The 24,269-nt window shown below is 42.2% G+C and overlaps 1 protein-coding gene across 4 annotated transcripts in view; it reads left to right on the top strand.

The window, feature by feature from the left end:
- Mapre2 (microtubule associated protein RP/EB family member 2) overlaps positions 1-24,269 on the top strand; it is a 143,255-nt gene that overhangs the window by 97,450 nt on the left and 21,536 nt on the right. For all 4 annotated transcript variants that reach the window (XM_055625440.1, XM_055625438.1, XM_055625439.1 and 1 more), the window contains 2 exons: positions 7,882-8,027; positions 12,219-12,432. In XM_055625440.1, coding sequence (XP_055481415.1) covers positions 7,882-8,027; positions 12,219-12,432 — 360 coding nt within the window. The remainder of the gene's footprint in view (positions 1-7,881; positions 8,028-12,218; positions 12,433-24,269) is intronic.

Raw genomic sequence — 24,269 nt, 5'->3', positions numbered from 1 at the left:
TGTGTGTGTGTGTGTGTGTGTGTGTGTGTGTGTGTGTGTGTGTGTGTTTTCAGCAGTAGAAGTTGGGGAAGAGGAAAAAAGATATGAGAACAATAGGAATATATAGAGGTGAGGTGTTTATTTAATTTTATATACACACTGTATATACTTAAGTTGGAATGCTTACGAGTTATAACAGTGAAGTAGATTTACAATATGTCCAGTCTAATTTTCTGCTGTATAATAAACAAGTGCTTTAGTTTGCTTTCTGTTGCTGTGATAAAAAAAAAAAAAAAAAAAAAAAAAAAAAACTCAAAAGCAACTTGGAGAGGAAGGAATTTTACTTGGATTACATTACATTTCTACATGTAATGTACATGTCATAGTTCATGTAGTTCATGAACTACATGTCATAGTTCATCATTGAGGGAAGTCAGGGCAGGAACTCAAGTAGGGGCCTGAGATGGGGACAGAAGAAGAGACCATGGAGAAATGCTGCTTACTGGGTTGCTCCCTATGGCTTGGTCAGTTTGCTTTCTTGCACATCCCAGGACCACCTGGCAAGGGCTGCCACCACCCACAGTGGCCTGGTCCCGTCCACATCAGTCATCAACTAAGAAAATGCCCTCGCAGCCTTGCCTACAGCAATCTTACTTGGGCATTTTCTCAGCTGAGGTTCCTTCCCCTCAGATGATTACAGCTAGTGTAAAGTGGACAGAAAACTAACAAGCACAGATGATATAATTGATGCCCCAGCACCAGCTTGAAGGCTCTGCTGGGTGTTCTGGCATACCCCTATAATCTCAGCACTTGGAGGCTGAGGCAGGAGGATCAGTATTCAAGCCAGCCAGGGCTAAATGGTAAGACCTTGTTCATGTGTTCTCTTGTAGTTTTCCTTTGTAATTCCTTTTTTTGAGCCTTTGACTTTTCGCTTGAAAATGGCATTTCTAAGAAGACACACACACAAATGTAAAAAGCTAATGTTCCAGTCAGGTTTAAATTATGCTTTGCTATTGATCAGCTGATGATGCCCTGAGCTTGTCCCGAAGTTTGTGAGATAACATAATCATAAAGATAGATTGTAAGGGTTCTGGGAGGTTTTAGGATGCTCAAAACTCATGCACCATCACTAACAAATGATATATAAATAACGGGTGTTTTGTGTCTGGTGTAATATGTTCATAGCTGTGCTGTTCAATGCTTTTCTCTCTTGTCTGAAATGTTCCATCTAAAAATGCCTTTTTGCTCTGGCGTTCACTCTGCTCTTGAAGTCCGGGATCTGGTGACCAAGAGGTTGCCACACATCTCACAGACGAACAGTGCCAAGCAAATTCCCAGGTCTTCTCCATATAGCTGTTCATTTTTGAACCCTGCCTCCCTCCTACAATGCCTCCAACTGTTTATTTTGAATTCATGTCCCCAAACCTGTCAGTCCCCATGTCGTTTTTTGATGGTAACAACTGAGACCATTCTGAAGGCTTCGGGTTTGGCGGTAGCCTAGCACTGTGGAAGAGCAGGATTGTTTCCTTTATTTCTGGTTATTTCCAGACTCTTATTGCCTTTCCTAACTTCATGAGCACGCTGAGCTGATGGGTTCCGAGGGTAACACTTTGTAATCAGCCTCTTGGTGAATCATCCTCCTGTTTGATTGTTTTGACTCATCTTACATGTAGTCTTTTGAAGCTTATTTTTTATCTTCTCTAAGTCTTTAGTCTCATACGTGGCCCTTTGCTTAGCCTGTAAAAAAGAAAGCCACCAAATCTTAAAAGAATATGTAGTAACTCTTATACTGTCTCATTGGGGATTTTGGTGATATTTCCCAGGGCTGTTTCCCCAGCTCTGGCTGTGTGGTTCAGCTTCTGACCTTCATTCATTAACCAAATAGTTAACTGAATCTTCTGGTTTCAAATACTGTATTAAATGCTTATCTCCAAAAGGAACAAGTGTGTTTGAATGCCACACCCCTTAGAAGGTGAAACACATATGAGTGTGGGTTAACAGTAAAACACCAGATGTAGAGCCAGTGTGAGGCCATTTGGAGTGAATGGAGGGCCACTTCAGATGGAAGGATTAAGCAGGGGCTCTCTGTGACTATGCCTCCACACTGTGATCTGAAGGCGGCAAAGCAGCAGGGTCTAGGTAGCACCCGGTATGTACGGGTCCTAATGCAGAGCCAGACAGCGTGTTTCAGGAACAGCAGGGAAGCTGAAGTGAAAGGGGCTTTCTTAGAGGAAGCTTTGGGAAAGTGAGGTAGACCTGTGTATAACCTCTGGGCATGGTAGGCCGGGAAAGGAGTGTGGGTTTCACAGAAAGTCACCATGGTGTTCTTAGAGTATAATCCAGTCTGTGTCATGGTAGCTTTGGCATAATGTGTTAAAAGTAGGACCCAAGGACAACAGACCATGTTATAGCAAGGACAGTGAAATGACCCCAGATCCATGTACCTGTTGGTGAACTTTCTGATGGCTGACTAAGACTTCCCAATAGAAGCAATGATTTCTGAGTGTGTTGGTTAAGTAACATCATTGATTGATTGATTGATTGATTGATTGATTGATTGATTGATTGATTGGCAGGGTTTCTCTGTGTAGCCCTGGCTTTCCTGGAATTAGCTCTGTAGACCAGGCTTGTTATAGTAAATAAAGAGGGCTAATAATATTTATTATTAAAATCTACAGCTATTGCAGCAGTATTATCTAACCTGCTATCATAATCAAGCCCGAGCTTTCCACGCCTTCCTATGCATTTCAGAGCCATGTGAGCAGAAGAGCAACTGCTCTGTGAGAGCCTGTCACAAAGCACCTCCAGCAAGGACATGTTATGTGGATGTTCGAATGTCATGTTGCTGTCATATCTGGGTGTGTGCACTTGGTCACTTTCAGGTCTCCGTTCTCTGTGTCTTTGAAGGGGCATGCCAATAGTACATCGTAGAAAGGATATCTTGAAGTCAGCTGCACCCATCGTTATAACTCACAGGGACAAGAACTTGAGCACAGCATAACCCCTACAATGCCCCTGTCCAACGGCAACTCTTCACTTCTGCCTTCTTCCTGAGTGACTCCTGCGGAAACCCTCAGCCTCACTTGCCAAGCAAACTCCCCTCTGTAAAGCTCTCTTATAAAGCATCCAGGTGTGCTCAGATACCACAGAACTTTGATGAAATGAAACAAAATCACCCTTCTCAACTTCACACTGCCACTGAGCCACTGTACTAGAATGTACGAAGAGTGTAGACTCTTTTCTCCTGTCCCTACTTCTGCGCTAACTCCTGGGATAACGACATTCACACGCAGAACGATGACATCCCATTCAACCTCACCAGTCCGCTCAAAATGGATCATAAACCTGAATGTCAAAAGTAGAACCATGCAGCCTTTAGAAGAAAGCATTAAGTGCAATGTTTACCACCTCGGAGCAGGCAGTGTGGGTGTGGATCTTCATCATCAGGTTTCTTGTTTTGTCTTGTTTTGTTTTGTTTTGTTTTGTTTGAGACAGGATTTCTCTTTGTAGCCTTGGCTATCCTGGACTCACTTTGTAGACCAGGCTGGCCTCGAACTCTCAAAGATCTGCCACCTCTGCCTCCCAGGGTTCTGCGATTACGGGTGTGCACCACCACGCCTGGCTAGGCAGTGGTTTCTTAAGCATAAGCACAAGGACTGAGAGGTTACGTGGGATTAGCTCACAATTGGAAGCATACACTTCAGGTGATACTGTCAGAAAGAGTCCACGTAATGGGGCAGGGAGTATTTTCAAACCACCCATCTGATGAGAGAGCTGTGTCTAGAACATAGAATTCCCACACCTCAACAAAAGTGTATCTCAGCTTAAAAACAGGTAAAGGGTTTGTAAGGATTCCTCTAAGGGCAGTATACAGTGACCCAGAAGCTCTGTGGGAAGACGTTCAGCACCGTGGCAATAAAGCCTCCATGAGGCACCGACTGCACCCGCTAGGACAGCCAGGATCAAAATAACAGACAGTAGCAAGTGTGGAGTTGAGGTCCACGTACATTGCTGGTGGGAAAATAAGATGGTGTGCCTGCGGAAAACAGATGGGCCAGTCTTCAAGATGTTTATCACGGAGACACCACATGACTCAAAGGAGATTCCACCTTACAGCCAATGAAAACATATGTCACGCAGGAACTTACAAATGTTCTTAGCAGCTTTCCTCAATAGTCCCCAAGTGGCCCAGATGCCCACTGACTGATGGATGGATTGATAAAATGTGGTGCACTTATATAATGAAATATTATCCATAAAAAGGATTAGAGGTCTAATGAATCTTGAAAGGTTTTTCTGAGGAAAGAAAAACAAGCTCAGGGGTCTCAAAGTATGATCCCCTTTATGTGAAATCAGGGGGGAAAGGCAGATACATGGAAAGTTAGAGTAACAGTTGCCAGCACACAGGGGAGGGAGAGCAGAGAGAGTGGCCGCCAGTGGCTGGGGAGTCTGTGTGTGTTGGTAAAAGATATTCTGGAATTAGATACCTGGTATTGGATTTACAGTCCCGTGAATATGGAACTACTGAAAACTGAATTGCACATTTTAAAAGGTTTTCTTATAAATTATATCTGAATGTTTTGAAAAGGCTTGTTACTGTATGCCTTTTAAATTCAAACCTACAATGGAAAGAATAAATAAATGATCTTTTTTCTTAATTTTTTGAGAGAAGGGAAATTGTTTTTTTGGGATTATTTTTTTTTTTTTTTTTTTTTTGTGGGAGGTTGTAGAATTTTGTTTGTTTGTTTTTGTTTTTCAAGACAGGGTTTCTGTGTATAGCCCTGGCTGTCTTAGAATTTTCTCTGTAGAACAGAGAACTTGAACTCAGAGAACCGCTTGCCCATGCCTCCTGAGTGCTGGGATTAAAGGTGTGCACCATCACCCAGCCAGAGAGATGTTGTAAAACACAAGCTCTATTAATACAGAATATAGATACTAGATAAGAAGATAGGGCTGTCACAGGGACAGACTTAAACCACATGATTCACAGTCTTAAATCACACTTTTAGCAACATGATAATATGAATATTTGGGAATAGCGAGGCACAGTGGTGCACACCTGTGATGCCAGAACTCAGGGAGGCAGAGGCAGGTGGCTCTCTATGAGTTCAAGGCCAGCTTGGTCTACAAATCGAGTCCAGGACAGCCAAGGCTACACAGAGACCCTGTCTTGTAAAACAAAAAAATAGAGAAATTTATATATGAAAATATATATTATAAAACATTCACTTTTATTTTAGTTCTACTTTTTAAACAGAATGTATTAATAGCAATAAGATTTTCCAGTGGTATGCCTAGAATGCTTGTATCTTACATGTTGTGACAAGTAAAAATGCCCTTCCCAGATTAAAAAAAAAAGTCTCAGCACCTGTATTAGGAAAGTAATCATGGTAAACACCGAGCTCTGATCAGGGACCAAGACATGGCTGGCTTATTAGTTGGCAGTTTGGAATAAACATTCCAGAAAGTAATCTTGACAAGCTTAAGGAGAAAAGAGTTCTCAGGAAAGATGTTGGGTAGCTCAGCATGCATGGAGAGTCAAGGTCAGAGGTGAAGGAACCTCCTTGCGCCTGGAGAAGAGGATTGTAAGAATAGGAAGCCCCGTGCTTCATGGCGCTCCAGAGGCAGTGCTGCCACATGACAAACTCTTTGTCTCTGCATTTTTCTCTCCATCATTTGACAGAGGCAGAAATGTACACAACATCGCTCCTGTCATGGGCCCGCACCCTCAGTGTGCAGGCAGGAAAGGAGGCTCACCTACATTCAGCTTCTGGGGTATTGAGGCTGGGCCCTGTAGCATTTCACTGGTAAGAAGGTATCCAAATGCAGAGGAGTCAAAAACTGACAGATTCCCACTAACATTTGGAATGACTAAAATTAGAACCATACTTTCTATCACAAACCAAAATAAATTCCACATGGATCCAGAATTTGAATGTAAAACTGGAACTCATAAAAGCACTTACTGAAACTATGCATGAATATTTATGGGATCTCGGTTGAGAGAAGTTGCTAAGCATGATGTAAACACCAGAATGCCATTAAAACATTGATAGAGAATATTAAATGAGCCAAAAAAGGACCTGAGGTGTGGGAGAGTGCTTACACAGTGTGTATAACGCCTTGGGTTTGATTCCTAGCACTGCAGAAACAAAGGTGTATCTAAAAATTGATATGGTTGTATTTTAAAAGTATTATCACATTCTAGTAAAAATAAATAAATGTATAACCCCATCTCTAAAAAAAAAAAAAATCAAAATGGTATATGCCTGAATACAAGCGGGGTTTGTTTGCACTTGGTGATGGGTATTAGAGACGCTGAGATGATTTTTCCTAACCTTCCTCAATGTGCTGATTCCCCCTCAAACCCTCTAAAGTTATCACTTATTTTTAAATTTGAAAAGTGGAAGATTTGGGTGGTTGGTTCATGAGAATTTAATGCTAATATCTAGAAAAAGAATAACTTCGCAGACTGTGTCAGAGACAGCACCTTCATATGCCCGCCTGTGTTACATCGCAGGGGGTTGCAGTTTGGTCCATCTGATGGCACGTTTAAAAGGAGGATTGGATAATTGAGCCCCTCCTCTGCCCCAAGCCTGATGTTTCCTCTTACCTCCCCAGAGTTTGGGGTTTGGGTTTGCTATGCCTTGTCTTGTTTTTTTTTTTAAGAGAAGCCATCTGCTTATGACGAAATGCTTGATTCACGGTGTTGGCATCTAAGGGAAAGCCAGATGCCTGTGTTTCATCTCTTCATCACCTCACCTACAAAGAATGAGCTACCCCAGCGTTTCTAGTTCCACACAACCTTTAGATTCCTAGTGTCTTGTCTCCTCTTCCTGGGACTCCATCTTAGTAGAGGATTTGGCATAAGACACAGTGGTGGCTTAGCCAAAGGGGAGTCTCCCACTTGAAAGACGAGGCCTCCCAGAAGCCTTGGTGGTAAAGATGAGGGAGACCCTTCACAGTCCAGAAAGATGAATCAATAGCATATCATGGTAACAGAGCAAGCTATCTGAAGATGGTGAGGAGAGAAAAAAATTTAAGCACCACACCACTTGTCCTCACTCTTCCTCACAGGGGACTCATGACAGTTTCTCATGTTAAATGTCTTTACCATTCAGATAAGAGCCAAGTAAACACTGTCTTGATGTTTTTTTTTTCCTAGCTGAGATTAGCATGTTTCAGTAGTTCTACCTTCATGTTTAACTGTAAAAGTCTTTTTGCTAAGATGTCTCCTTGGTGGTGGTGGTGGGGGGGGGGTTTCCATTGAACATTCTGCACACTTTCCTCTCAGTTTTAAGTGACATGACTCTGAATCATGTCATGAAGTCAGGACATCCTGGCTTCCTCCTATATGCTAATGAGGGAAGCCTGTTGCCCTTGAGTTGGAGTGAGATCAGCATACAGCTGCTTCTGGTATTAGAAGGCCTAGTGTTAGTTTCCAGCCCCGTTACTTTGCAACATGGTTGTAATACAGCATGAGCATGTGGGGGGGGGGGGCACCCACGCTGTAAGAACCTGTGTACCTCCCTCCTGGTTACATGTTCTGTGCTTTTTCTGCCTAAGCTGACTGATGGCAGTGAGGGTCACACTAGCTAGAGGGATGGCCAAGGCTGTGTCGTGTACCTTTCCTCTGATAGAAGCAGCAAGAATTATTCTTACCACGGCTTCTTTGGCATCATTGGAGGATCCCACGTGTTGGTCGTGGGGACTGAATGCACAGTAGACCTGACAGGGAGGCGACGGGTGCTGTTCTGTTGAGACATGGCCTCTTCCCTTGTGCAATGGTAAAGGGGATGTACATTCAGGAGGTCCTGCTCTGTATCATGGTGCCCGGCATCATGGCCTCCATCACACCTGAGTACAGCCAGACTCAGCCATGCCTCTCTTGTCTCTTTCTAGGAGCGGCCTATTGCCAGTTCATGGATATGCTTTTCCCAGGCTGTATTAGTTTGAAGAAAGTAAAATTCCAAGCCAAGTTGGAGCATGAGTATATTCACAATTTTAAACTTCTGCAAGCATCATTTAAACGGATGAATGTTGATAAGGTAAGAGGTTTCTTAATAGCCCCATCAAAATGTACTCTTTTCTTTTCGCATCTTTAAATTGTGTGTCTGCGTGTTCGTAGATGGGTCTGTACGCATAAGCACGGTGCCTGCAAAGGTCACAAGAAGGCATGGGGTTCTCCAGGAGTCAGAGTTACATGACTGGGAGCCACCCAAGATGGGTGCTGGGAATTGAACTGCAGCCCTCTGAAAGAGCTCTACGAACATCAGAGCCATAATCCATCACCCTTAAAGTACTTTGTAACCAAAAATGAAAAAGTCTAAGAACATAGCCGTGAAGGGTATAGTTAGAGATCTGACCTCATGGGAGCCTGTATGTACATAGACAACAGCCCTGACTGACTCCTCCTATGCATGTGAGGTTTTGGCTTTAAGAAATCCTTTACCCTGTCGCCATTAGACGGAAACCTCTTAGCAAGAATCCTAAATGTTATAGCAGTTGTTAGCTTCTCCATATCGTAAATGAGAAGCTTTTATGTTTCCCAGATGCCTCGGGGTTCTGTGGGTATATTTTTTTTTCTCCTTTGGAAAAATAACTTGTTAATGGGGAACCATCGTGGGTGTGAATCTCAGTTCTAAGAGTGAAGCAAGTCATTTACATTTTCAAAACTGGCTCCTCTGTAAAAGAGGACTAGAACCCTCCTTCCTCGAGGCTATGAAACAGTGATGAGGAGATGCCTGTAACTGTCCAGCAGAGTGCATTTCTCAGATTCCAGCAATCATGAATGTTGCTTTTCTCTTTGGATTAGAATTTTGCCGTAGGAAAAATGGAAATCTTGGCACTCATGGCCTAAGGAACTAAGACCTAGTGGTCTCTCTGGGAGTGCTGGCTGCTGTCCAAATGTTCACTTGCTAATATGTGTTCATTATTTAGAATATCTATCTCTTAGGATGAATAAGAATGACAAGGCATGATTTTCAAACAAGGAGAAAGAGATAAACCAGCAAAGAAGGAATATAACTCTTTGGGGAAAACAAAACAAACAAACAAAAAACAGTATTACAAACAAAAAACAGTATTAAGCCAGGTGGTTGCATACTCCTATAATCTCAGCACTCGGGGAGGCAAAAGAGATATGGGGAGGTGTATCTCTGTGAGTTCAAGGCCAGCCGGGTCTACAAAGTGAGCCCAGGAGAGCCAAGGCTACACAGAGAAGCTCTGTCTCAAAAAAACAAAAACAAAACCAAAAAAATTTTAAATAAAAACAGTATTAATAAAAGAAATTAATAGGCTAAAGAATTTTTTCAAATAGATACTAGGTTATAAGAGATAAAAGTTAAAGGAAAGTTTAATAATTCAATATACTCCATTGCTTCCCTAAGTAAGATGCATCCTTACTGGAATGTTGAGAAAATCTGGCTGCTTCTTTTCTCAGAATTCTTATTTTAAATGGTGTGCTCTTAGCTAGGCATGGTGGAGCACACCTGTCATTTCCAGCCACTCCTGAGGCTAAGGCAGGAGTATTGCTCAAGCCTAAGAGTTTGAGAAGATCCTGGACAACACGTGCAAAAAATCCCATTTCAAATCAAAAAGAACATAGACAAAAAATATGTTTCTCTGAAAAATCTTGACTTTTATTCCTTTGGCTGTGGCTAATTTTCAGATATTTCTCTCCCTGCTTCCCCAGCTTTGCAGGCTCCCCTCCTTTCTTTCTCTTCTAAGCCCATGCATGTACATGCAAAGGAAGAAATACCCATCCATAGGTTTCTGGCTGGAACTTGCTGTGAATCTAATTGGAGAGCTTTGTGTGCCTCTCTTGTAAGTGGACACACAAAGCTAAGAATGTTGAAAAACAAGTTTTCAGTAGGAAAAGCCTGGCCTCCCCAGCCTGTCAGCCTCACAAGCATCAAGAGGCTGTGATTGCCAAATCCCCGGAGAGACACAATGTCACGTACCTATCGTGTCTACAGTAGCTGGTTGTGCTAGAGCACCCAGTTCAAGCTTATGTCCCTGATACCAAGAACCCAAAATTAAGCCAACAGAGGAGCTGCCATGTAACACCCTAATGTAAAGTTCTCACACATAGGCAGCAGGCAAATTGCTTCAGTCGTTAATGAAGAACATTGTGCTACAAGGCACTCACCAGTTATCAGCCAGTCTCTCTGAAAGCAAGCAGTAAAACTCAGAGCAGACATCAACCGAAATACATAGAGAAGTCAGTGAAGTGATAACGGACAGGAATCCTTCCAGTGGGAGATCAAGGGAAGTGAGAGGAGGGATACGACAGCACCCGAGCCTCCCGGACCACAAGCACCTTCATGAAAAATGTCCTTATTTTCTTCTGCATCTCTGTTGGTCTCTACTGCAGCTGCACCTAAACAGGTATTTTTGCAAAATATAGCTCTGATGACTTAGCCTAAGGAGCTTCCTTCCCTTTTTCTTCCAAGCTATGATTGATAGTTAAGGGCTTTCTGCTCTTTTTTTTTAAATTATTTCTTTTAATTTTGAGATCATAATATAATTGCATCATTTCCCCCCTTTCTTTCTTCCATCCAAACCTTTCCATATGCACCCCACCTTGCTCTTTTTCAAATTGATGACTTCCTTTTTCATAAATTGTTGTTCATGGTACCAGAAAGTGCCATGCAAGCTTCCAAAAGAGGGAAGCAACCAATGCCAGCATGGCATTATAACTGTAAGCATGTAGTAGTGGCCAACATACTTTGGAGGTAGCCAGCGGCTCTCTAATTGGACTTAGGATCCCCTCAACAATAGGAAAATTACACCTGGCACAAGAAATGTAGCTAACTAACCAGAACTGGTAAAGTCATGGATTTTAGAGGAGAACCTACAGCCACCATTTCTGTTCTTTTTGAAGTGGCCCTATTGGCATTTATGACCAACAATGAGTGGCATATGGTTGCCAAGGTGGCAGAGGCTTGCTGCAGGGTTAGTCTCTTCAGTTTCTATTCATGCTGTCATTCTATGAAGCTGTGTTTCCTGCACTTGGGAACACTGGGCTTCTGTCTGAATCATGCGCGTTACACATGTACATTCTGACTCATAACCTAGTTCTATCATGCTCACATAGCTCGCATTCAGCTGTCACCCAGTGACAGAGGAAGTACAACAGTATTCGTGCAATGTGGGAATCATGATACCGTTCCATTTTCCTTAAAAAAAAAAAAAAAAGTGGCCCTCTGAATTACAGCTCAGCAATCAAGCCCCCCCCCCCCCACTTTTTGTTTGTCACAATTCCAAAGGTTCCTGTGAGAGTTAGCCATGGCTAACTCCTGGCTGGCCCTTTGGGTTGTAGTGGAAAGGTTACTCTGAAACCTTTGTCTCTCTTAGGCCGTGTGCATGTCACCTGCGCCTTCTTCATATGCGCCCATGACCCCCTTAATGAGCATCTTCCTCTCTGTCTCTGCACTCCTGTGGAACCCCAGCTCTGCTCCTGGGCGGCTCACTCCTGGGCCCTGCGCTGTGTTAGCTGGGATGCCGTCCCTACATTTTAATGAGCTCTGTTTCCTGTGGCCTATTAGCTTGGCGTCTTGGAACCTGTCCCTGGTTCATGTGCGCTATCTGGTAACTGTAAACCTGATAAGAGTTTATCGCAATACAATTGGGCCAAGGGTTTCCAAAGAAACTGGAACATGCTTCGACTTCGTATTTTGTGGGGATATTACATAACTATAAATATCCTATATACAAGATAAGTTCCTCTCTTTTGTTTTTTGGCTTTTCTGAGATGAGGCCTCACTGTAGCCCAGTTTGATCTCAACTCAAGGGTTGTTTGGCTGTTTGTTTGTCTGGGTTTTATTGTTGTTGTTTTTTTTAACCAAATTTTTTTTTAATAGTTAAAAATTATGTTAATTCTAGAATAGCACTAAGAAGACGGGTAAACAATCAGCGGTCAAGAACTGCAGGCAGTTGGGCCAAAGGTTGCTCAGTGGTTAAGAGTACCTGCTGCTCCCACAGAGGAAAGGTTCAGTTCCCAGCACCAACATCTGGTGGCTCACAGCAACCTGTAACTTCAGTTACAGAGGCTCCAGTGACCTCTTCTGGCTTCAGCACACCCATGGTGCACATACATGGACACATATAAGAGCAAATAAAAATTTAAAAAATTTTGTTTACAAAAGAATTCCAAGCAAGCAGTTCTTAGGATATAATTGCATAAAACTCCAAAGAACCCTGAGGTTCATGACTCATGTATTGGCCTGACGTTGCAGGTAATTCCAGTGGAAAAGCTGGTGAAAGGGCGTTTCCAAGACAACCTGGATTTTATTCAGTGGTTTAAGAAATTCTACGACGCTAACTATGATGGGAAGGAGTATGATCCTGTAGAGGCACGACAAGGGCAAGATGCAATTCCTCCCCCTGACCCCGGCGAACAGATCTTCAACCTGCCCAAGAAGTCTCACCATGCAAACTCCCCCACGGCAGGTATGTTCTCAGGAAATGTGGTACCCTCCTTATAGGAGATGGCTCTGGCTCGCCCGTGCTTCATTCCAAGCCATAATTGACAGTATCTCCATGCCTCTGAATGGTTTTCAGTATTATCTGTGTGAATATCTCGTCTTTCTGTGACCCATCTGTCATGAGTCTGATGATCTTGATTTCAGATATTGAAACGGTATAACCACACATGCTGTGTCTCTGTAGCTGGCTGTTAAAGATGATACCCTGGTCATAGATTTCTTTTTCTCTCTTAATTTTTCTGAAAATTTTTAAGTAGTTGGTTTATATTTATATCAAAATATTTTTACTGCTCAATTGCTGGCAAGATAGATCATAATATGAAATAACTTATGCTGCTAACTATGGATCATTTTTATATAGTTGTTCAAAGGAAATTAGTGATTGGTTTTGTATGTTAAGGTGGACACTTCATCTTTTATAGATCTTTGTCCTGAAATCACTGAGGTTACATACCTAGAACTTTCAGGAGTGTTTTAAGTTTTGTGGTTTAAAAAAAAAAAAAACTCTAAAATATCTTAGAAATGTCATTGGCGTAAACAGCCAACTTTACCAGACAACATATGTTCTAATGAAATGGGGCCATTATTATAAATACCAGTTGTGTGCTGGACCATGAACAGTGAAACTTGCAAAAACTTTGTTTCCATCCCAAATGCAGAGCCCATTGTTCAGATCTATTAATATATATATGTTGCCCATCCTACTACAGTCAGTATGGAGTAGATATGATTAATAATAGAAATAGGTAGCTTTATTATCATAGTCTCCCTTGCTAGAAACCTTTTCCTTCTTGTCTGTCTGCATTCATAGCTATATCCCAGGTAATCTGACATCTTCAAAAGATTTTTGAAATAATTTGTTTTAAAAAATATTGTTAGAGGTTAACAAGATCAGTGTGTGTACTTACCAGTCTTTTAGAAGAGGTCTTCTTCATGTGGACTAGCAAAGTGGAAGAAAACGAACATAGATCTCTAGGAGATATTTCGGAAGTAACTGGATTGGGTTTTGGTGATGGGTGGATCCCGGAGTGAGCAAGTGAGCTGCCAAGTGTGACTTCTGGGATTGTCTCCAATACTTGGAAGGATGAGGTTATCATTCAGTAAGTGCTGAAAGAGAGCTGGATCTGAGAAGAAGTAGTGTTCATTTTTACATACTGAGTTCCAGGTTTCTCTGCAGCATCCAAAAGATAATCTAAATAACCAGTGTGTATATGTGTCTGTGTGTGTGTCTGTCTGTGTCTGTGTGTGTGCAGTAGATAAATATTTGTGAGTGTTCTATACATTGAAGCTGGAAGTGAATACAGAATGGTAAAGGGAGGATGCCTTCAGGAACTCATAACAATTATGGGTGAGTAAAGGAGAAGAAATGTTCCTGGAATGCAGAGACGATGCCAAAAAGATTAGGAGAAACGAAGGAGTGGCTTTCATGGCAGCAGCAGGAGGCAGACAGAATGATCCACAGTTTCTAACTCCAAAGCAAGTAGAGCGGGGCCTGAATGGGTTTGTTGATCCTTCAACTTGAGAGTCGTTCATGGACTAATGAAACAAGACTGGAACTCGGAATGAGTTGGATGGAAGATATTGAGTCAGTATCCAAGTCCAGTTTCGGAATGAATGAGCCTCATAGATAAAGAGAGCTGAGCTCTGATCTTTAGGAGTTAGACACATGTAAAGGGAAGAAGCTTTTTAAGGGATGAACATAGACAAGGAGGTCAAGAGAACCAAAATCATTAGTTGTATGTGAAATGGATAGACTAGAATAGTTTTCTTTCTTCCACAATCAAACTGTGACCTTAATTTTTTTTTTGCCTCAGCTCTAGCCCTTCCCTTCCAAACAGAACTGCAGTATGTTGCCTTGTCCTCATTTTCCAAGAATTCCCTCATCTGTGTCTCACAGAACAAACAGTAGGAAGTTTCTAGAAAGAGGTCATGCATATTAATTGTGGAAATATCATGTCCAATGAAACTTGAAAATAGGTACGTGGAAAGCTGACTCATAGGGCGTGATTTATAATCTTTCAGAGAACTGTTGTCCTGAGATGCTGGATTAAAGACTTGAACAAGGCTGGGTGGGTATGGAAGTGAGGTGGTAACAGACCCGACCCCTAACACTTTTGTCGAGGAAACAAGTGAGGAAAATAATAAGCATTTGTTTTTTGTTTAGGGGGCATGGGAGAAGGGCGTCCATTCATGTTTGCTTTGAGAACAAGGTAAAATGATCAGGTTTGTAAAGATCAGAGAAGAATCTCTGATAAATGAAGGATGAGAGAAAAGGAGGGCGTAGAGGACCATGACCCTGAACTTGAAGAAGAGGATGAGGTCAGGGGTTTAAGTGGGGTTGTTAATGAGAAAGACAGGATGCATTTTTCTGGAGCTGATACGAAGGGCGAGGCTGGGTGAAAATTAAGCCACAAGGAGATTGGGGGACAAAATTTCTTGCAGTTCAAATTGGTCACCCGCTTTTGTCAGCAGCCTCTATCAGTCTAATGGGTGGATTTGGAGCATGTGAAGGGAGAAAACTCGATGAGAACCCAATGCAGGCTGCCGCTTCCCTCCTTAATGCTGTTTTCGTAGCTGTTCCTGGTGGACAGGTTGGTTTTGAAAGCCAACTGTATTTTTTTTAAAAATTCTAATAATAAACCTCAGCATAGTTTTCTTTCACACCCATAACTCATCTTTACCTATTTTTTTTTAACCTTCTAACACTTCTGCTCCTTTCCCCAGAAGGCTACACTGGCCAGCCTGCCCACAAACACCACACAGGAATTTGTGCTGTTTTGATAAAAATGCCGTGAACCTGAAAGAGAAATCTGTGTTTTCCAGAACTTAACCTCTCAGGTGACAAAGCTCAGGAAACATATTAAAGTCAGCAGTTAATAAACTTGATTTGTTTTTGTGTGTGTCTGTGTGTGTGTGTGTGTGTGTGTGTGTATTTTCCAGGAGGCAGTGGTTTCTGATACTGCTCCCATACCTTGTGGTGTTTACTTTGTTGGTATTACTCGGAGAGGAATGGCATTTTCAGGTGGCAAATTAATCATCCCTCTTTAATCAAATGTGTCCTGAATATTAGACATTGTGAGGCAGTAAAGTTTTACTGGAGAAAAATTACCACAAGACATATATTTCACGTGGGATATGGTTTTTAAGGACCACAATGGGAGAAAGGCCCCGAGATATGCACAAGGACCCGAATTTTCTCAGAATCCTGCATTTAGATATTGGGGACATGGCCAAGAAAATGTAAGGTCAGAATGTTTCCAGGAAGTCAGGAGAGGTGCTGGAAAGCTGTTTCTAGAATTCGTGAACTTTAGTCCAGGTTCCTAGGGACTTTTTCAGAGTCTGTTCCTTTTTCGTCAAGACATACGTATTATAGAACATGGGGATATCAGGTCCCAGCACATGACCTATGGCAGGATCTGTAGGTACCCTAGCACAAACAGCAGTAAAAGATGCAAGAGTCTTCAGTGAGAAGTTTACCAGATCCAGCTGGTGCACGAGTCCCACAAGGGTGAGCATGATGTAGGAGGTCTCAGGGTTCTCTGAGAAGTCTCTGTTCAGAACATGCTCTCTATAATGTGGTCTTGATGTACATATGGTATGAGTTGTCCTTCACCCAAGACCACTCGTCTGACTTCTCCATTCCAGACATGGAATGAAAGCCAGGCGGCGGTAGTACATACCTTTCCCAGGACTCAGGAGGCAGAGGGAGGTGGATCTCCGAGCTCGAGGCCAGTCTGGTCTACAGAGCAAGTTCAAGGACAGCCAGGGATACGCAGAGAAACTGACTTTAAAAACAAAAACAAAACAAACAAACAAAAAATTTGTGATGAATTGAAGTGGGTATGGAAGTTGGGGACCCTGTTCTTGTGCTAGGTCAATCTAGCTATCATTCTGTTTTCATATTAAAACCTTGATTAATTATTTGTCTCCTTTTTAATTATCTGTATCCGTGGAAACAAGTAAGGATGTGTATGGTTGAAAACAGGATAGGGGGTGGTAATTTGGAACACATGATTAATTTTACAGTGGATGAATTTCTCACAGATATGCTCTGATGTGATTTAACTTGCATGCTTGTTTTAAAGCTTTAAAGCATCTCGTATGACAGAATGGCCAGAGTAGAGTGTAAGGTCCATGTAATGGTGATTGAGAAGACCTGTTTATGGTAGCGAGGAAGAAAATCCTGCTCTTGCAGCTTCCGTGCTGTGTGTAGCCGTGCACAAGAGAAAGGTTCCTGTATAAAATAGGTGCTCTCCACATATTTGGCGCATTCTTGTTGAGAGCATGCTTGATTTCTCTGTCATTTCAACTTTTTCTGCCCGGCAGGGTGGTGCATGCCTGTAGTCCCAACACTCAGGCAGGTAGATCTGTGTGAGTTTGAGGCCAGCCTGGTCTACAAAGCAAGTCCAGGAGAGCCAAGGCCTCACAGAGAAACCCTGTCTTGAAAAAATAAAACAAACAAACAAACAAACAATGAGTCTCCTCTGGACTCAAAGAAGCATAAAGTTGGTTGGTGTCTGTGTATTATAGATAGGCAACTCACCTCTTTAATATATAATCAACTTTAATATAAACAGGTTTCATATAAGGGTGAGTAGTTGCCAAGTAAGATCAATTCTGACTGAATTCTGAGGAATCGTGTTTTCAATTGATCTTAACCTACCACCCACAGCCATACATTTGAATGCACAGTGATAGCTGTCTATTGTTTTTCTACATCCTTGTGAATTGTGACGTTTATAACTGTAATTGCCCTGATCCTACCTGCAATTTGATAGCTGTCTGGGGAGGTAGGCTATGTAAAGACCTACAAAAATTAAAAGGAAATTCAGCATTATGGTTTCTGTGGCAACAGCAGCTCAGACACATTGCAGATTCACATACGCTAATGTATTTAAATCAGACTCCCAAATATAAATATAGCACGGTAGATTTAGAGTTGCTATGGGAATTGAGCTTTCTTTCTTCCTTTGAGACCAGTGCTTCAGCTTTAAAATGCGGTTAGGAGAAAAGCTAGTGGTTCCAAAACACTGTATGCAGGTAATGTCAGCTGAGAACCAGAGGAGTCTTCATTAAACCCCTAAATGAACCCCTAGATTTTAGTAAAGCCCAATAGTGTGTGTGTGTGTGTGTATATATATATATATATTTTTTAAACTATATTGAACATTGAATATTTTCACTCAGTTACTCTAGGCTGTTGGTGCAGTTTTAAAATGTTGTTGTGTTTATCCATTTATTTGCTTAGCAAAGTACAAGCGTTGGTTCAGCATCTAAAATCCAGGTAGACATTACCCCTCACCTTCTCTAGAGAAAGAAAAGTTGCTTTACTTCTTTGTGTTTTTATGTTACTTTTGTTTCTTGGGAAAGATAGTGCCAAGTGTGGCAGTGCGTGCCTTTAATCCCAGCACTCAGGAGACACAGAGGCAGGCAGATCTCTAGAGTTTGAGGCCAGAGTCATTCTGGTCCACAGAGTAAGTTCAGGGTCAGCCAGGGTGACACAGAGAAACCGTCGGGGAAAAAAAAAACCAAAAAACAAAAAGAAAAAGGGTAGTGAAATAAAAATAAAAAATAAAAGCAATCTTGTTTGTTTGTTTGTTTGTTTTAGCCTTATTCTGGTCTTAGTTTTATATAGTTGAGAATATAACCCTTTTACTTAAAGTACCACATGCATTTGAAAAGAATGTGTACTCTTCATTTGAACAGTGCCTTGCAAATATGTAAAGCCAAGGAGTTTGACAGTGCGTTTCAGATTCTCTGTAGTTTAATGGAAGGGGCTTATCTATCCAGAATAATTGTTGCAAAAATAATTTTTAGCATTTTTACATTTGATTGTGAAATTGTTCCTCACTTTAGTTGTTTCTGGCTTTGATTTCTGTTTTTGAAGACTCTTACTAGTGCATAGGTATTTATGATTAAGTCATCCTCTTGAATTGAACTTACATTTTTGAAACTACTCAGTCTTAAAGACAATGATAATGACAATATAGCCACTACTGCTTTTTTTATATTTATGGTTTGAGTGATATATCTTTCTTTTTAATAAGGTAAACACCCACCTATCTGTGTCTTTATATGTAAAGTGTGTCTTTAATCATCATATGATTGGGGCCTGCCTTTTAACTTACTTTGGTAATCTCTGCCTTTTAGAGTGATCAGTCCATTTCATTTAAATCTACCAAATTACTAATGGTTTCCCTGCTGCTAAAACGTTTAGTTTTTATATTTTATCATATTCTGTTTCTTCATTTCTAAACATTTGAGTTCCGTACATATTCTTTAAAATGAAGAACATTTAACATTTCATACAGTGACAGGCAAAGTGGTAGAAGCCTGGTCAACTTTCCTCTTTTCTGTAAAGTTCTTTATTATGTATTCATTCCTAGTGTTTATACAAGACAAAGCATTCCTTCGAGTACTTTAAAGATGCTGTGGCCTCTAAACATGAGTGCATGACTTACACGCCCTTTCCCGGAGCTTTTCTCCTTATCTTTGGTTTTCTGTTTCAACAGTGATGCCTGACCAAGGCTCCATCTGAATTTATTCTGGAGTTCCTTACCGATCCTCCTCGTTAGCTAAGTCAGGAAAGCACCATCAGCATCTTGTCAATAGCTGTTAGCAGTCCTCGTTATGTGTAGAACGCTGTTTGCGGTTCACTCAGCCCAGGCCTCTCTCCGCCAACATACTCCACGGCCCATGTGGACTAAGACACTGTTCTATTGCTGAGCTGCATGTGGTTGTCCCTTAGCTGTGTAAATGCCTGAAGAAAATTTTAAGGAAATGCTCTAATGGCTCGGCTGATTAAATTGCTGGAGGGACCCCTCCTCCCTGTTAGGAAAGGAGTATCAGCAGTGTTCTTGCCATTGCATGTCCGTCCCTTCAGGGAGAAGTAAGAGATACCACTGGGCTTTGGATACTCTTCCCAAAAACCAGCCAAGCCTGTTATTTTTCCTACTATCTCTGTGTGAGCTGCTATATATAGTCACATAGCATAAACTCGACCTTTAAACAACAAAATGCATTTCTTGCAAACAGGGGGTTTGCAAGTTCAAAAGCAAAGTGCTAGGAGCTTCAGTGTCTCATAAGGACCTGTTTCCCACAAACATTCTTCATAGATGATGTCTCCCACCATGTCCTGAGGGGAGGCCGTGGTTCTCCAGGCAACCTCTCCTGAGTCTTTTTTTCTAAGAATGCTGCTTTTGCATTCCTTTGCTCTTTGTCTGAAAGCTTCACCTCCTAGGACTATCGTTTTGAGATGAGTTTAAACATATGAGTTGGTGTGGGGAAAAGGTTACAACACAGAGTAAAAAGTTTTACAACAGAGTGAAAAGTAAGAACTAAAAACTGGCCTCTGTGTAATGCTATGGCACATGTGTACACACACACAATATATATATATATATATATATATTTACATACATACATATTCACTATACATATTCACACATATAGTCACAGCCTGATTTTTACTTTGCCCAACCCACCAAATGACTAAGCAAGACACTCATAATAAAAACAGGAATAAAAACACTGTGACCTATAATGGTCACAGAACTACAGCACAAATACTCCACCAGATCACACTTTTAAGATACCTGTGAGTTTAGAATATCAGACACAAGAAGCAAAGGAACACAGAGAATTCAGGAGAATAGGAGACTCTGGCAGTATCTGTCTTTTCTATCTAAGGTTGTTTGCTTGGTAGGATGGCATTTTTGATAGATGATAGGAGTTCAGTTTATGTTTTTTTTAATTATTTGGCTTTCTTGAAGCAACGTTACATACATGGTTTTTAAAATAAAACAAAAAACAAACTAGATTTTTGGAAAGCCTGGAAATCAGAACTTTTAAAACGCTGTAGAGTTGTTGTCCTGTATCTCTTAAAAATCTCAATTTACAGCTGGGTGTGGTGGTGCATGCCTTTAATCCCAGCACTTGGGAGACAGAGGCACGCAGATCTCTTTGAGTTTGAGGCCAGCCTGGTCTATAGAGTGAGTTCCAAGACAGCTGACCTACACAGAGGAACCCTGTCTCAAAATTAACTAATTAATTAAGTTAAAAAAATCTCGATCCCATGACTTGAACTTTTTCATGCATTTTCGGGGGACACTTAAAATAGAGAAGGACTAGGCACTACCGTGGGTATCTGTGCAGTGCTATGTGCTATGAGCCACCTGCTCTACACCTTCTTTTCAGTTTAGTGTCCCAACAGCCCTGGCAGGCGGTGTTAACACCAGCCTTGTTCCAGCATCTAGGAAACTAGAAGCAGAACTTCAGTAACTTGGCAAGGTGAGGGTGAGGGTGAGATCACACCTGAGATTTCAGGTGTGACCCTGACTCCAGAACCCTTCCCTCTGACTCTGAACCTCTTCCCTCGGGTTTCACAGATACAGCCTTGGGCATCTTATCCTCCCGACACCATATGGAACCACAGTAATTTTCACAATCCACAAAACACATGGTGAGGTTCAACAAGGAAGATGAAGACTGTGGGCATTACTAAGAGATCACGCGTTTTAAGTCCAAAGTGTCCCCATTTGTGTCATTTTGAGTGAGAAGTGGCACTGCGTTTTACCATATTCGTAAAAGCAGGAAATGTGACGTCACTTGTTCCTGGGTGTTTATCTCTGTGTCCAAAGATGTGTCCCATCAAGATACTTCTCTGAAGAAATGGTGTGAGGGATATTGAAGTAAAGTATAAGCCTCATAAACAAAATTGGCATTTAGTTCCACCCAAGACCATTGGGGGGGGGGGGGGCTCCTGCAGCCATCTTGGCTGCTTCCAAAGCATCAGGTCTGCTTAGAAGCAGCGTAGGTTGTTCTCACATGGGCATGCTGAAATGTGTGATCCTCTTTATGGGCTACTCCTTGTCTCTGTATACGTAGCTGTAAGGTGAAACTTTGCCTCTGAGCTTGACCGTAAACCTCATCAGTTCTCAAAAGGAAATGGCCTCAGAGTCACTCTTGGAGTTACTCTCGTAATTCCATAAGCAGGATAGGACAGCCTGCCCTTGAACCTGCTTTTATTATAAGTGTCTTTCTTAGTCATTTAGTGTGTTAGGAAGAGTAAAAATCAGGGTGGTGAATATGTGTGTGATAATGTGTGTGTGTGTACATGTGTGCCACAGCATTATACAGAGGCCAGCTTTTAGTTCTCGCTTTTCACATGTTGAATCAGGGGCTCTCTCACTGTTTCTGCCGCTGTACTCCAGGCTAGCTGGCAGGGAGCGAGCGTCCAGGCAGCCCTCACTGTAGGAATGCTGGCATGTAGATGTACACGTTGAACCTGGCTCTTTACATAGCTTTTCATGACCTGGGGTCATCAGGCTTGTGCAGCCAGATCTTTTTTCTACTGAGCCACCTTCCCAGCCCTAAGAAGCAGTGTGTAGCACTTTATAGAGTCCCCTTTGAAGGAACAATCTGAACTACAAGCCAGTTCTGCCTTTAGTCACTGTTTCCCCACAGGCTGACACAGAGAGGCTCATCTCTCTGTTAAACTTGAGTCACGGCAGTATTTGTTTAGGTCAAGGAAGATTCAGCTGTTTCCAGCACCCGCAGAGCATCTCACTGTAACTTAGAAAACAACACAGTGTCTATGAAGCAGCTCAGAAAATACTGGAACAGCAAACAGCTCCTGTTTCTTTGGTCCCTTGCATTTTTTTTTTTTTTTTTTTTTTTTTTTTTTTTTTTTTTTTTTTTTGGTGACAGCTTTGCCTGTGGCCACTCGTGTGGTCCTGGGGTATGAGTGACACATAGTAAGGGATTCTGGTGATACCGAGCAGGCCCATGTGTTTGGAAGGAGTTGCTGTCTTGTGAGGAAACCTGACACACAGGGAGTACACTGGAGAGAGTGCACTCAGGGAGTGTTTTGAGGAAGCCCACCTGAACTGGCTCTGCAGCCTCTACAGGCGTTTTCTGGGGAAAGAAAACCTCAGCTGAGACTTAAGGATGAGTAGAGGTCAGCCAGACGAGAGGCATGGCCAAGAACATTCCAGACAGAACAGAATGTTGAGGTCACAAGAGAATGTGTTCATTTCGGTGAAGTGTATGTTGTTTTGTTTGGATGTTTTGAGCCATGAGACTAGAGAGGTAAAACAGGTCCCTTGTTACTGCTTTAAAAAGAGGAAAGAAGGAAAGAAGGAAGGAGGGAGGGAGGGAGGGAGGAAGGAAGGAAGGAAGGAAGGAAGGAAGGAAGGAAGGAAGGAAGGAAGGAAGAAGGAAGGAAGGTAAAGGAGGGAGGGAGAGGGAAGGAAAGAAGATGACAAAGTTGGCAGCCTCAAACAGCGAATCTGTTGCCTCGCAGTGCAGCACAGCTCAACCGGGTTCTCCAATGTGGAATCCACAGGGCTAGGATTTCAGCAGAGGCTCGCCTGGTGAAAGAGCCACTTGCCACCGTGTCTCTCATCTGTAGGGCCGAAAATCTCTGGCTTCTTTCCGAGGGCCTTGCTCTTGCTCGGTTCCTGGAAGTCACTAGCACTACTCCTTGTGCACCTTTCCAACAAAATGCTTCCTCCACAGCAGCTACTTCCTCACGAGCAAGAGGGAAAGTCTGCCTAGTGGGCGAGCCAGCAAGAGTCCTAAACATAGTGATGTAATAGTGAGAGTACCTTCCCAACACCTTTGTCGTAGTCTCCTGGTCCCCGCCACCATGTTCTAGGATAAGTGTTACACAAATGAGTAAACAGTAAACACCAGCAGACAGATCATTGGAATGGGTGTTGTCATGTTCAAGACTGTTTGTGACAGAAGTTTACAGGGCTCATGCTTTATAGTGGGGTCTGTTGGAAGGCTAAAGCAGCATGTGCCTGGCCTTCTGAGAGCATGTAGAGAGGGGCATGCTCACATATAGCTTACAACCCCGATACTAGCTAACTGGAGAAGAGAAAACAGAAGCCTGAGAGGGTGATTTTTGGCGTGTGCTATGGAGACTTCAGGGAAGTTTAGTTAACACAGTGCAATGATTAGTGGGATGTGGGAAGCAAAGGGAAAAGGCAGTGTGGGGAACTGTTAATGTGCATGTGATAGGCTTGGTAGTCGGTTGGTAGAAGCCACAAACCCTCGTACGGAAGCCAGATGCAGTAAGTAAACAGAGCCTGGGTAGCTGAAGTGTGCTCTGCTCACGCTCTCACTTCCTGAGCCCTGACTCTCTTCTGGGAAGTCTGGACAACATTGTGTTACTGGAACAGGATAGGCTTGCCACCATCAGAAAAGAGACACAGTATGTCGACAGAGACTCGGACTGAGATTAAAGGGCAGCACATCTAAAGTAGTTAAGTACAGAGGTACCCCAGAAATGGCCATCTTACTTTATAAGCTTCCTTCTTAAATGAGTGCTGCATGCCAGAAGTACATTGGCGCCCACGATGGTGTCGTCATGGCAACGCCTGTGTGTCTTTATTCTCCATGGGCTGGCTCAGTCTGCTGGCTCCGTCAGCCACTCCCTTCCCTGGTATTGCAGAAAACAGGCATGGGGCCACTGCTGTCAATTAGTGTTGGGATGGGATGTGAGGACCATTCACTGGGGCAAAAGGATCCCCGAGGTTTTTATTTCTCTGAAGGCAATTGAAAAATACAAAATTAAACTAAGATGGTGATTGGATTTGTCATGTAATGTGTTTGAAAGCTACATTAATCATCTACCAAGGTGTGAGAAGCATGGAAAGCCAGCAGTTTATTGCAAAATATGCATTCCACATTGAAATAGCTATTTAAACAATAAAAAAAAAAAACTGAGCCATTTCAAGACATGAAGCACTTTCTTGGTTTTTTTTTTTTTTTTTTTTTTTTTTTTTTTTTTTTTTT

The sequence above is a fragment of the Psammomys obesus genome, unplaced genomic scaffold, assembly GCF_907164565.1.
Source record: "Psammomys obesus unplaced genomic scaffold, mPsaObe1.curated_primary_1811, whole genome shotgun sequence".
NCBI lineage: Eukaryota > Metazoa > Chordata > Mammalia > Rodentia > Muridae > Psammomys > Psammomys obesus.
Note: the sequence above shows the minus strand (reverse complement) of the source record. Positions and strands in the feature narration are given on the sequence as shown.